The sequence below is a fragment of the Xenopus laevis genome, chromosome 1S (assembly GCF_017654675.1).
Source record: "Xenopus laevis strain J_2021 chromosome 1S, Xenopus_laevis_v10.1, whole genome shotgun sequence".
In the NCBI taxonomy this organism is placed as follows: Eukaryota; Metazoa; Chordata; class Amphibia; order Anura; family Pipidae; genus Xenopus; species Xenopus laevis.
In genome coordinates, this window is record NC_054372.1 from 118,326,852 (window position 1) to 118,341,481 (window position 14,630).

At 36.6% G+C, this 14,630-nt stretch overlaps 1 protein-coding gene across 13 annotated transcripts in view; it reads right to left on the reverse strand.

The window, feature by feature from the left end:
• LOC432089 (probable global transcription activator SNF2L2) overlaps positions 1-14,630 on the reverse strand; it is a 110,240-nt gene that overhangs the window by 14,866 nt on the left and 80,744 nt on the right. For 11 of the 13 annotated variants that reach the window (XM_018241616.2, XM_041580134.1, XM_041580132.1 and 8 more), the window contains 2 exons: positions 11,101-11,178; positions 6,980-7,198 (listed from right to left, as the gene is read on the reverse strand). In XM_018241616.2, the coding sequence (XP_018097105.1) occupies positions 6,980-7,198; positions 11,101-11,178 (297 nt within the window). Of the gene's footprint in view, positions 1-375; positions 1,373-1,607; positions 1,750-6,979; positions 7,199-11,100; positions 11,179-14,630 lie in introns of those variants that run through there. The other 2 variants (XM_041580138.1, XM_041580137.1) reach the window with 2 other exon arrangements.

A 14,630-nucleotide genomic window follows, 5' to 3' on the forward strand; every position in this document is an offset into this window, starting at 1 on the left:
TAGTCTAGGCCTTAATAATCAAAAGTCTATTTCTTATGTTCAGACACAGGCACCATAACCAACACTAAAAATGTATTGAGTTCAAATAAGAAAAAAAAAGAAGGAAACATATTTATAATTATTATTCAGATGAATAAACCAGCATCCCACCCCTCAACACTCCAGCTACAAAAGGATCCCATTGAAATTCTATCATATCCTCTGTATTGTCTATAATTTGTAATAAAAAAATGCAGAAAACAAGGTTGTCAACAGTTAATGGTACTGCTTTCCCTAAGCACTCAGATGAGCAGGGACATAAGCTTTTCACCTACAAATTCCTGTGATACAAGTACAACCGAATCTTGGAGACGACAACAGAAAAAGGATATTTACCTTACCACTATCAGCAGGCCGGCTATCGGAAATCACAGTTAGTGGGGACAAAATTAACAAGCCAGCAAAGCAGCGAGCTGCTAGTCTCTTCATCAGCTGATCAGGGGAAAAAAAAAAAAAAAAAAAAAGGAGCCGGAGAAAGGCTATGTTTTCATATGCAAGTAATTTTATTTTACAGACTATGTAATAGTGAGAGGATTGGGATAGTCAAATCTGCTGTTTCATTCTGCCCCACCACAAGGCCCTGAAGCCTTCTTCCTACAGCCTTGCTTTATTATTGACAACTACTTATCATATTTACCCTTATTACTCCAGGCACTAGAATAACATTATCATCAAGGGCATTCGTCCTTTCCCAGCACTAATTGAACGAAATAAAGGTCAAACGAGGAAACGAACAGGCTAAAATCGCTTGCAAACACACACATATTTCTGCCTATTATTATCAATAATGCAACCCCTGATCATATATTAATTTTTAACATTTTTGTCAGTGGCTGGGAATGATATAAAAACACATTTCCATAGAGGCTATAGAATCTGTCAATATGGGTCAGCCTTCACCTAAATGAATTTCACAACACATATATGCACTTAAATGCTACAGAGTCAATGGCATAATAATCACACCTAATTTGAAGGCTAATGATTATTTTCTACTGTCAAGACTGAGACGTGGTTTGCAGAAATGCGAAAAAGAACAAACATCTTAATGGAGAACGAATTTGTTTTTGTTTTGCCTTTTTCACCAGCTACTTTTGCATGCAAAATCTTCTGTTTGGAAAAATATAACACACTATACCAATTCTATTCAAAATTAAAGCTCGCTGCAAAAATGAATCAAACAGACCCATTAACATTACAATAGCATGTCAGTGAGATTCATCAAAATAAAATAAAAAATCATCCAGAAAGGTTCCATCTTTGGTACTAAATTGTCCCTTTAAATGAAAATGCATGCTTCCTTTGTATGCTAAAGACACAGCGGAAAATGGAAACGGCTGCAGTCCTGATGCACGACAGGCTGCTTTTAGAGAGAAATGTGTGTATACAATACACAACTAGACTGCAAAGGACAACTTACTATACAAGGCTAGACTTTCAGTGATTAAGGGTGCCATGAAACAAAACAGAAAGAGAACAGAAAATGCCCATCCAAATCTTCAGCATGGTAATTATAAATCACAAAGACAAATCCCACATTTCTGATTGGTGACGTGCTGCAGAGAGACCTTATTCAGCATGGTGACGCCTCTCCTGCTGATCGGCTTCGGTTTAGTGAGGTGAATGGAAAGGGAGGCACAAGAACTAAGCGGAAGGAAGCTTAACCCTTGGCAACCCAACAACTGGACTGAGGATCTCAGTGATTCAGGTCCTCGTCTTCCATGTACTTGTGCATTCTAATGAGCACTGCCATTTACGGCACGCCTCTAAAGCGATGCTATCATATCGACAGAGAATGCGAGGGGACGATAGAAAACGGCATTAGCACAATCCAGCAGCAATAGAGGCACTCAGATAAGCACGTTTGTTTAGGGGGATCCATCCACAGAACAAATGACAGACCTGTGATAATGCATTTTATTACATTTCAAATTTATTTACAGTCCATTTGCAGCTGGATCTACAATAAACCAGACTTGGAAGAAAAACAATGTAAATAACTAAATAGTCTGAATTCTGATATTTTTTGAGAAGTCTCTGGCATCCCTTTGCACATTGCTCATCTGTGATGCCCTCTAACACAAACATGGTATAGCAAAAATGGTATAGCTAAACACCTGAGATGCTTTTAAAATCTAGAGGTTTAAGGAAGTTCAGGACAGGTAATACACTTACCAAGATAGGGCATCAAATTAGCTCAGAAACAAAGATGGATCTAACTAACACAAGTAGAATTGCATAATTAATACCTATTTGAACCACTTTGATTTGGTGGGCTAGCATGAGATATTTTTTTTTCTAAATTCCCCTTAAGAGTCAGGGCACACAGGCAACGCGATTTGTTTTCCGAAGACGCCCGAAGTTGCCTCACGAGAAAACTACGGAAAACGAATCACGCCGAGTGCCATATCGCCGGCGACTTACATTTTAGCCGGCGGGAAGGCTAATCTCCCTGAATCTGCCTGTGTGCCCTGACCCTTAGAATTTGCACAGCAAAGAGCTGTAGCCAATAAGCAGAGGAGACCCTGATAGCTGCATTATGGAATTCCTCAATGTCAGAAATACTCTAAGCAGCAGTAGTACTGCTCAGAAGTTATTGCCATGTTTTCATATCTGTAGAATACCATTGTATTTACAGAGTTTATCTGTTAACTGCTTTGTAAACCTGAGCCTTTTCTCCTTTCTTAAGCTTGGAATGGCTGCCCCATGGCTACACAGCAGCTTGTTTATTTAAACTACAGTAGTCTTACTGAAGCAACATTTTTACCAGTGTAGGACAACAGTAAAGTAAACAATATTTTTGTTTCTTTGGTGTTACTGTTAATTTGAGGTTTTATCTCATGCTGCATGGAATACGGCCTCTGGACTGGCAAATGCTCTTTTGTTCATGCCACGGAAAAGTAAGTTGGCTTTTTCTCTTGTATTAATTAGTATGCAAGGGGTTGTAGGATTTCACTAATACAGTCATAGACTTGATAAAATGATATCACCAGGCACCCTGGCTTATTCTGAAGGAGTTACTACAAGAAAGTGGATTATAGATATCCCTTGGCTTCAATATTAGTGCAGTAAAGGTCACATGTGCAAACTTAGTTGAGTTCAAAAGCATGTAAAGTAGGTGTTGGTCTCCTTCATGTGATTTTCATGAATAGGAGATTAATATATTGCCATGGGTAGATCTGGTCTATAGCAGGAAAACATGAGTGGAATTTCTGGACTAGGCTGGTCATGGATCAATTTACTGCCACAGCCTCACCTATAGCCATGAGCTTTGAATACTGATCAAAATAAAAGAGCTCACAAATACTGCCCAAGTTAGGCTTTATGCAGAGTTTCTGATCTCAGCCTGTGCAATAGCATAGTGAGCGTAAGGATATGGGAGCAGCCTGAAGAATACTTGCTATAATCATCGAATAGGAGAGGAGTCGGCTGTGATGGTTATGGTTTAAACATGTGTCTGAATAAACTTCTTTACCAGAAGATGTGGCCATTTGTTACTTGTAGCATGGTTTCTTACCCGTTTTCCCACTGGCAACAACAGAGCAATTTACTTAAAAGTTAAAAAAAAAAACCAAAACAACAGAGAAACACCTGTCCCCTGAAAATGTTTCCAATTTACTCAAATATTTCTAAATAAGGTTTTTTCATATTTCTAATCTTTAAATATCTACTGCACCATATGGTAACTGTAGTTTCCAGTTGTTACAGGGGCAAGAACACTCTTAAATCATAAAAACAGGTTTTATACTACAGGTATGGGATCAGTTATCCAGATACCCGTTATTCAGAAAGCTCAGAATTACGGAAAGGCCGTCTCCCATAGCCTCCATTATAATCAAATAATCCACATTTTTATAAATTCCTTTTTCTCTGTAATAATAATAGAATACCTTGTACTTGATCCAAACGAAGATATAATTAATCCTTATTGGAAGCAAATTCATCTTATTGGATTTATGTAATGTTTACACGATCTTCTAATAAACGTATGAAGTATGAAGATCCGTTATCCGGAAAACCACAGGTCTCAAGCATTCTAGATAACAGGTCCCATACCTGAACTGTACTTTTCATAATACTGAACATATTCCTGAAATAGCTTTCACATTACTGGAATTTATATTTAAGTTTTAGTGGGAATTACAAGGGTCAAATGTGAATTCGTCTACCCCCTTTATATTCTTTTATGCAAACAGAAATTCACTCTATAACATCTTTGGAAATCAAATATCCCCAAAATGACTACCTTAACATTACATTTTGTTGCAGGGAGAAATAGGTTTGCTACAACTAATTTCACTTCCAATTATCAAGAGAACGGTTGGCTCCTTTAAAGCTATCCATTTGAAAGTGCAAGGGAATGTTTAATTCAGCAAATGTTATGCTGTAAATGGTACATGTATGTATTCTGCTTGAGCCATTCATCTCTACATTTTCAAAGGAAAAAGTGGGATCTATCTGTGCTATACTAAATTACATCATACGTAAACATTTCTCAGATAAAGAAATGTGATAAATAACCTATACAGAAATAAAGCACCAATATCTTACTAAGTTTTCTAAATATAAAAAAACAGCTAAAATATATATTTAATATACAAATATATTTAGCCATATGAATAAGAACATTACATCACAGGGGTCGCAATACACATCTAGTTTATACAGCACTGTGCCTCACACTTCAGGTAGTTTAAGTAGTTATTTTATAGTTACTAAGCCATAAAACAGATGCAAAATCTAACATATAACAGTCCTATCCCCTATTGTTTGTCACCCTGCAGAACAGCTAAAACGGTAGCCACATCTGATATGCATGGCCGAACTTTATTGCAAATTGGAATAAATGTGGGACCTAGCCATAAAGCAGCAATAAAAATACTTGTTCACAGATGTGTGTCTGTTTAATTCTGTCAGAAATCACACTTTTATTTTCTACTTATTTATTAAATAATCCTTCCTGTTCTAACAACTGATCTCAGTATAGGCGTTCATTGTTGGTCCTTATCCCAATTCAAATAAGCAGAAATACATTGGCAGGGGGTTTGTCTGTGAACCTTGTAAGAATCATGAAGTAGCTAAATTTCTCCATAGACTAGCTACAGTTTGCCAGTTTGGATTAAAGTGTTTGTTCATCTTTAAATTCTTATTTATGTTTTTTTTAGTTATTTACTGTAGCTTTTTATTCAGCAGCTCTCCAATTTGCACTGCAAGCAGCCTGGTTGCTATGGTCCAAATTACCCTAGCAACCATGCATTAATTTGAATAAGAGACTGGAATATGAGTAGGAGATGGCCTGAATAGAAAAAGAAAATGTAAAATAACAGCAAATGTGTAGCCTTACAGAGCATTTGTTTTTTTTAGATGAGGTCTAGGGGAGACCCCTATTTGAAAGCTGGAAAGAATCAGAAGAATGCAAATAATTGAAAAATTATATAAAAAAAATAAATAGTAAAGACCAATTGAAAAGTTGCTTAGAATGGGCCATTCTATGGCATACTAAAAGTTAACTGAAAGTGAATGATCCCTTTAAGATATAACAATAAAAAGTTACAGGTATACGATCCGCTATCTGAAAACCTGTTATCTAAAAAGCAGCAACATAACTAGGCAGAATCGGGCCCAGGTGCAGGCAGCCACGCCCCCCGGAAATTTTCTAAGTGGCTACGAGGGCTCGCGAATCGCTGGTGGGCCCCCAGGGGGTGCAGGTCCTGGTACAATCGCTCCCCCGGTAGTTCCGCCACTGCTAGAAAGCTCCAAATTACAGATAGGCCATCTCCAAAGGCTCCATTGTAATGCATTTTTAAACGTTACTCTCCATTGGATTTATTCAATGTTTGAATTTTTATTTTAGTAGACGTAAAACTATGTTGATCCAAATACAGCAAGACCTGTTATCAGTAAAACCCCAGGTGCCAATAATTCTGCATAACAGGCCCTATACCTGTAAAGACTTTCCATGACGAAAGCAAAAGTCAAAAAGTATGTTCAGCACAAGCTCCATTCATTGATTGACTGAGGGGGGTATACCCATATAAGCCTTTAGGTAGGTAAGTAGGTAGGAAAAAGATTTTATTCATAATTTGGATCACAATATCTTAAGTCTATTAAACAACATTTAACTATTTAAAATGCATGCAATTAGTTACGTTAAAGTACAAGGTATGTTTTATTATTATAGAGAAAAGGAAATCATTTAATAAATTTGCTTAGCAAAAACTATAAGGCGGGGGAGGTTGACCTTAATGTAATTGGGAGCTTTCAGGATATCAGATTTCTAGATAAGTGATCCATACTGTGTACCTTAACTTGTTTTGTAAAATTATTTTTTCCAAGATTCTCTTTGTAGCCAGTTCATTTTGTTTTGTAAAATAAATTTTAAGTCAGTTCATGTGTTATCCAGCTTTACTGGATGAGTGAACACACTGGTTTCATTTTCAAGAAAAATATGTACTTTTCCCCATGTATAATGATCAGTGTGTGACATCACTTCCATGCTATGTGACGTCACTTCCAGTTGACACAAGACTTACTATGGGAGGGAGGTGCAAGGCAAAGGCTTTTTGTACCAGAAATACCATTATTTTCCTTAATGATCCACATAAGATTAAAATATATGTGACAGTTTTAGAAGGGGAAAACTAAATCTTCATCAGTGAGATGATCCTACAATCCTATAACAAGGAGACGCACAACAATTGCATACAATTAGAAGCTGGCTGTAAAATACGTTTCAGCTGTTGCCCTGAAATGTAACAATTTTTGTCTTTAGTTAGCGGACAATTCTTTGGAATCCACTCTTTCCATTTTTACTTAACATGAAAACAAAAAAAGAAATCAGAAATAAAGGACCAGTCTGAGAAACATTTGGCTTTTATAACAGCACAAAGTACCTTTTCCACCAAAGCTAAAATAATGAAAAGTAAAAAATAAAACTTACTCTGATCCACTGCTTGTCTGTGAGTGCATCACTATAATCCACATCCCTGCGGTGACGTGACCCTCTTCCAAATATCTTTTCCTCATCTTCATCACAGGTTAGCCTCTCAACTTCAGCATCATCTTTGATGATCCAAGAGGGCAGGTCATCCTCTTCCATCAGACGTGGCTTGCGGTTTGGATTGCGAGCATCCTCTCTACGTCTATCTAGATCCATCCTCTAAAAAAAAATAATGCCCACTATATTAAATATAGGCTGCAAATATTTCACAGACATTTCTTATTCTGGGATACTGTAAATATTTATCCAACAGGGAATTTAGTACACATGTGAATGTTTTTCTTTTTAATTCAGGCAGTTTTATTAATATAGCAGCATTAGATTCATTGCAAGGTTACAGAATAGATTACACTGGCCATGTACAGCAGTGGATGTATAACAGTTCTTGGTTACAACTACTAAATGATGCCTTTAGCATCCGAGGCAGCAATAATAGACACCACATATTGATCCATACATTATACAATATAAACATTGTTCAATTAGGTAACCCAGATTTGCCCCAGATTTTTTGATGCTTATGGGAACCACCTCTAGCTTTGTAGATAGGGGCTTCTAGGGCACATGGGTGCTTAATTTCAAGGGTCCATTGTGGCGCGGAGGGAGGTAGGGGATCCTTCCACTTTCGTGTAATCGTTTTCCTAGCCACAAATAGGCACTCATTCACAAAAAGGCTTTGGTGGAATGTGAGCGTGTCTTTCAGCCTCACTCCAAAAAAACAGACCTTTTTAGTCTTAGAGAGTTGTACTTCTAAGGTCTCGTCTAGCATATTAAACACCTGTGTCCAAAATAGGATAGGGCTGTACACTTCCATAACATATGTACCAAGGAGGCTTTCTGTGTGTGGCATCTGGGACATTAAGAGGAGGCAGAGGGAAATATTTGATGCAATCTAGCTGGGTAGTAATAAGCCCTGTGAATAAGATAAAGTTGGATCATCCCATCCCTGTAGTTCAAGGAGACCGAGAGCAGGTAAAGTATGCAAGTAAAGTATTCCTTGGGAGCCCATCACTTTGTTTTTTAAATAAGAAGGTTATACCTAGTAAGATGCCATGCGGAGAGGCAACTGGTAGAAACCTGGGTGTAATGGTGCTTGGTGCTTGTGTGAAAAACTTAATTTTTCTAGTTATGCAGTATTGTGCATATGTCCTGTCTGTAGTTGGACTATCTTAGAAGATAAAACTTTTAGCATAAGAAGATTAAAGCATACTGAAACCTGTGGGTTAAGGGGAAATAAATAGTAAATTTTATGCTAGGATTTATTTTTTGCTTTTCTTTGCTGTTAGATGAGTTAGGAACAAGATAATGTAGTGGGAAATAGGGCCCGATGGTGAACTGAAAGCAATGAAGCATAACTGGAAGGAGGTTGAATCAGATAAATACCCATCCATAAAATGTGGTGCTTCCTTGCTTGTTCTCTTTAAATAAATGGCTAATTTTAAGTAACCTGCCTGGTCAGAAACATGCACGCTACTATTTCTGGTACACTAGACATAGTGCCCGCTACTAAATAATATTTCCTTCAACACCCTGTCCTCTAAATGGACCAGATTTCAGTGTTCAATATAAAGGGCAAGTCAACCCCCCAAAAAAACGCCTAATAAAAGACATAATTCTAAGCCTCATTCCAAGTTATTTGTAATAACAATTGCTATTGAAAGCAGCATTTGCTTAAAGGGGTGGTTCACCTTTGAGTTAACGTTTAATATGTTAAAAAATGGCCAATTCTAAGCAACTTTTCATCTGGTGGTCATTATTTATTTTTTTAACATTTTTGAATTATTTGCCTTCTTCTTCTGACTCTTTCCAGCTTTCAAAGGAGGAAGGGATCACTGACCCCATCTAAAACAAATGCTCTGTAAGGCTACAAATGTATTGTTATTGCTACTTTTTATTACTCATCTTTCTAGTCAGGCCCTCTCCTATCCATAGTCTAGTCTCTTATTCAAATCAATGCATGGTTGCTAGGGTAATTTGTCCCCTAGCAATGAGCCTGCTGAAATTGCAAACTTGAAAGCTGCGGAATAGAAAGCTAAATAACTAAAAAAAAAAACACAAATATTGTAATAAAAAATGAAAACCAATTGAAAATTGTCTCAGAATATTACTCTCTACATCATACTAAGTGTCAGTTTAAAGGTGAACAACCCCCTTAACTCCTTGTTGTTACTTTTTAAACAATGTTGCAACATCCTGAATTCCCCAGCAAAGTCAGGTCTGTTAATCAGCTGGCTTCTCTTACATTCTTTCAATAGTCTCAGTCACCAGGGCATAGAAAAAAAAGGGACAAACATTGCTTTCAATAGCAATACATATACCAATAAATTAAAATCCACAGAAAGTTGGTAATGAATGAATATTGCAAAGTTGCTCAGAATTTGTTTTTCTTTTATTAAGCAAAACATTTTTTTTGGGTTGACATTCCTGCTAATTTACAATTCATACCTTGACAGTGATGTAGAGAAGACTTAGCATAAGAAGGGAAAGCAGTGTACTGTTACCTGTAGGTTTCATATGAGAAAAGCAGCGCATCATAACCAGACAACAAACATAAACAGAAAGAACCCCTTGTTTGGTAAGTGGATTTGAATCCGCTTACTTCATATGAGTGGATTTCTGCCCAGTTTGGCTACTAGCGGAGAGCCAAAGTGCAATGATCCAGTTGTATGTCCCCTGGGCCAATAGAATCACATATATGTGTCAACTGTAAGTCTTCCCTTAATGTACATACAGGTTACATTGTTCAAATGACTTCCACACACAGTCACTATAATATTTACTACTAATATAAGGGTTGCAGAACCTGCAGATACATACTACTGTGGCATAGCAAGCATAATGGGAATCTGCATCCTGTTTTCTCTGTTGTTGGGTTCATGTAGTACTCCTTGTGGAACCCCTACAGTCCCTCACCTTCACTAGTGGCATCTTTTGTCTCGTGGTGATGAGCTTTCATGTTGTGCTCATCTGTTCTCTTATTGTTGCAATATTCACTACTCTGTAACATTTGCTTCATCTTTTGATACTTTTAATTTAAATGCTTTTAGTTAAACGTTATAGTTATTGTATCGCAGAACTATTTGTACTTGTTTATAATACAGATAACAGCTCCAATGATTTGTTTACAAAATATATGTTCTCCTAGCAAACCGCTTTGTGCTTCTGGCAATATTTCTAAGGGGACGGGTATAAGATCTGAGTTCTCAACCATGTTTGTTACCTTGACAAAGGACACTTGTATTCTAAATCATATCCAGACAGACAATAATAAAAATTAACAGTAATAAAAATGTACTGTATGAAGACAAATGATAATAATATGTTACATATGTACAGCATATGGATTTTTTGTTGGTATATGGTCAAAGCAGACAGTAATTTTTAATTTTGCATATTGGATAATTTATTTATGTATGTATTACAATACTATAGACCATAGCATTGTTCAAATATTTCCATGTAGTTAATTATCTCTTATGTTACATGCCACAGGGCTAATGTATATTAAATTAATAATAACAATAAAGGTGTTACTAAAAATGCCATCAAGTCAGTGGTGAAGCGGAGAGCTATGTGCCTAGCAGTGCCATATTATTGTCCAAAAATTGGAATCAACTTAATATTGGGTAAGCACTTAAAAAATTTTCAAGTATTTAAGCAAACCTTGACATAGTTGATAACCAAATTAGGCATATACTAAATCCCATATTTATTTAGGCATGTGGCTGAATCTCAGCGTATTTGCAGGCTTAATCCTGAGAACCTTGCCAAATGAAATCTAAACTACCATGTGACTACCATCAGAGTCTTTAAATCTAAAGATATTTTTGTATGCTATAATTTTTTTTGGGGGGGGATATTTTTTTTATCTCTATATGCAAATGAAGGTTCAGATTTGGTTCAAATGTTGGCTGAATCTTTTCCCAAATTCTATGAATGAAATTGGCTGCTTGTACGGTGATACTCTAAAATTACATTTGTATTTTAGGCAAACTATACCAGACACAAGTGCAGCGAACACTAAAACGTGGGAAAAACAACCAGCGTTCAGGGTGACTTACCATAAAAAGTTCAAATTCTTCTTCATGTCTTGCTATCATCTGATTAAGGGTTTCATCATCGGGAACTTCATCTTCTTCCTAGCAGCATGTGACAGAAACATGATTTAGTGAAGTGTGTACATTATATACATTTCATAAAGGTAAGGGGAAAAAAATAGGAATATATACAGTTTAAATGCAAGCCACTAACAAAGAGAAAACGTCTTAACATAAATTTGCTTCAGAATGCTTAAAATCAGGGAAACGATACCATAATTACTGCCCGATGATATGTAACTGTAGTATATAGGGAAAACATTTGTATTTTTTTCTCTACACTCTATAATTTACTGTCAGCATACAGATACATGAAACACCATACATTTGTGGGTCCAAACACAGTATGTTCATCTTGTGAATACCATATGTACAAAGTGCATGATCGGAACAAGAAGCTACAGATCCTGTTCACTTCCACATCTGCCAATGAGCTGGCAGGTATTGTGCACTGGTTACTGAAAATGTTAACCCTGTCCTTCCTGAAACAACTTTAATACATGGATATCGTTCAGGACTGGTGGGCCACCGGCCACCATACACAAACCACTAATCGTGTGATATTGGTATGTGTGTGGCCAGCTTTAGAGTGCAGATCTAGTCATTTCAACATAAAGTTTCATAAGATTTTAAAGGGTATATTGCACATTACTAATAATTGCTGTTTGGAGAACCAGTGAAATTAAATAGTGATGCTTCTGCAAAAAAAAAGCATGAAGTCTGAAACACACAAAAGCCTTTTTCTAGTTTAACCAACAGAATGCAAGCAAAACCAGAGAGATTGGTAGGCATGCAATGAATAAAACAGAAGCAAAGCTGCAACTTTTCAGTGGCCTAAAGAACATAAAAAATGAAAGCGTTTTTAAGTAATAAATAATAATGTAGTGTTGCTCTGCATTGATAAAACTGGGGTGTTTGCTTTGGAAAGACTACTATAGTTTATATAAAAAGGCTGCTGTGTAGCCACAGGGGCATTCATTTAAGCAGAAGACACATAGAACATAACAGATAATAATTGTATACTACAGGACATATCCATTTTCAGTTGTGTAACCTGTGCCTGTTATCTTTTTTCAGCTTTGGATGGCTGCCCCCATGGCTTGTTTATATAAACTATAGTAGAGTTGCTGAAGCAAACAAACCAGTTTTACTAATGCAGGCCAGCAGTGCATTACATTTTAATTAATTAAATACACTTTCATTTGTTGGTATTACTGTTTCTACTAACTTGTCTTAACTACTATTTAAACATTTTTTATTTAGTATTAAAAAAATGCACCTAGGTATATCTTAATTGCTAATTATACTTACAGCATGATCCTCACATAAGCAGTTAAAAGGAAACACAGCAAACTTCTTTAAACAATGGGTAAATGCCATGATTTAGTAACATGGAGCTGAATATAGACTATGAAGACCAACTCGCAGTAGCAGCAATATGCACTTGTCCAAATTCTGATTCGACAATGCATATCGCATGTAAGGAGAAAGGATTTGGACAATTATTTTCAGTACTGGAACAAATCAGCCCAGGAAAATAAATTAAACATGAGATGCTCATTAAAGGTTTATTAGGCAGTAATAATGCCTTTAAGTGCCAAAAATATACAGTACTTGCCATATCAGTTCCATGTTATAGCCATACAAAATGTTTCAGTATTTTATTGGGTGATGGAAAATAGAGTTTTTTTTCCTATATCTCATATGAGGTATTTGTGCATTGCTCTTAATTCCAGGGCTACTTCTACACGCTGAACACTTGACCGTATGTTTTAGTGCAATCACTACTTGACAGCATTAAAACAACTTATTTTCTATGCCAGGTTTCTATGAAGAAAACAGCAGATGTTTATGTCTGAAACAAATCTTTAGTAACCTAACTGGCCATATGGTTTAAAGTCAGTGAATAGAATGAGGGCAGCTCATACTATAGAGTTATACAGGCATAACAAATAACACGCTTGTACTCATGCCCAGGAGTAATCTGCATCCTGAATCTACCTCTTTGCATCTCCTGCCCGTAATCCCGGTCATACAACTACAGAAAAAAATCATACAGACTGTGTGGTGTTACATGTGTTTAGAAATCACACATGCAAGCTTTACAGTTCTATCTTTACCTTTATCAGAAAGGTCTATGTAAATATACCAATAAACCTCAAAGTAATGCTGCTTGAAGTTCTCAGTCAAAAAAAAAAACCATTGCATTTCTTTCCTTCTATTGTGTATACATGGGCTTCTGTATCAGACTGCCTTCTTCCAGCTTAAACCTCCTGGGCACAGGCTTGAGCATGCTCAGGTTGCTTCTCTCTCCCCTGTAATCTGAGCCCAGAGTTAGGAGTAAGCAGGGAGAGAGCATGAAGTGATGTCACACCAAGGTAATATGGCAGCTGCTAGCCTAAACAGAGAGGGCATCTAGAGCTTTTTACTCATGCATGTTAAAACATTCTACAGAATAAATATAGCATTGTAGCTTGCACTATTGTGTCTAATAACTGCCTCTGTAGCTTTCGTTCTCCTTTAAAACTGCCTGGGGAATAAGCTCATTATAATAAATTCAAGGCCCATTAGGCTCTTAGTCCAGCCCTGGGTGACAGTGCACACTGCTCCTGTGTAAAGTGTACCGACACAAATATTTTTACTATTAACAGATATTTTAAGATATCAAAAAATACAGATATAGGGATTGCAATCACCCTCTTTGATAGAGGTATAAAGCCACAGGAGTCTCTCTCTGGGCACCTGCTGCAAATTCTGCACATTTTTATTGGACACATCATTACAACAAGCTGAACAGAACTGACGTGGAGCATAAGAAACCTAAAACTTCAAATTCATGGTATCTCCGCCCCACTATAATGCAATCTGAAATGCTCACAATGAGAGTTTACAATGCAAATGAACAACATTGATCACCTGACATTTAAATAAAAAAAAATCTAACAGGAAGACTTAAATCATGTGGCTGCTGGCATCCTAGGAAGACTCATGGGAATATGGTATAAAGGAGCCAATTATTCTTACAATACAACTATTAACAAAGGTGTCCATGCATTCCCCAAGCTTGGTGCCTCCACATATGGAGACCTTGTCACATTCTGGGTCTATTGTGATCTAATCACTGCTGAAATATTCCCAGTTGGTCATTTGCCTCACAGGGAACCTAAATACACAATGTACATACTGTCTTTATTTCTTCACAAGATGCTACATGATCATTTAATAGTCTTAGTTTTGCCCGAGCTGTTAATTGCTCTAGCAGAAAGCTAAATGGTCCTAATCAACATAAACCCCCAGTAGTAATAACTACTTTTTTTTTTTTTTTATAGCTTTTTTTTTTTTTTACAAGATTTTATTTTTGAGTTTTCACAACAATACAAGTTATACAATCTTAGAGAGGAAAGAGAAAGAAAAACAAAGGAAAGGAAGAAGAGAGACTCTCAAGGGCCATAGGAGGTTACACCTCTATATGTTTGAGAATCTATACACCACTT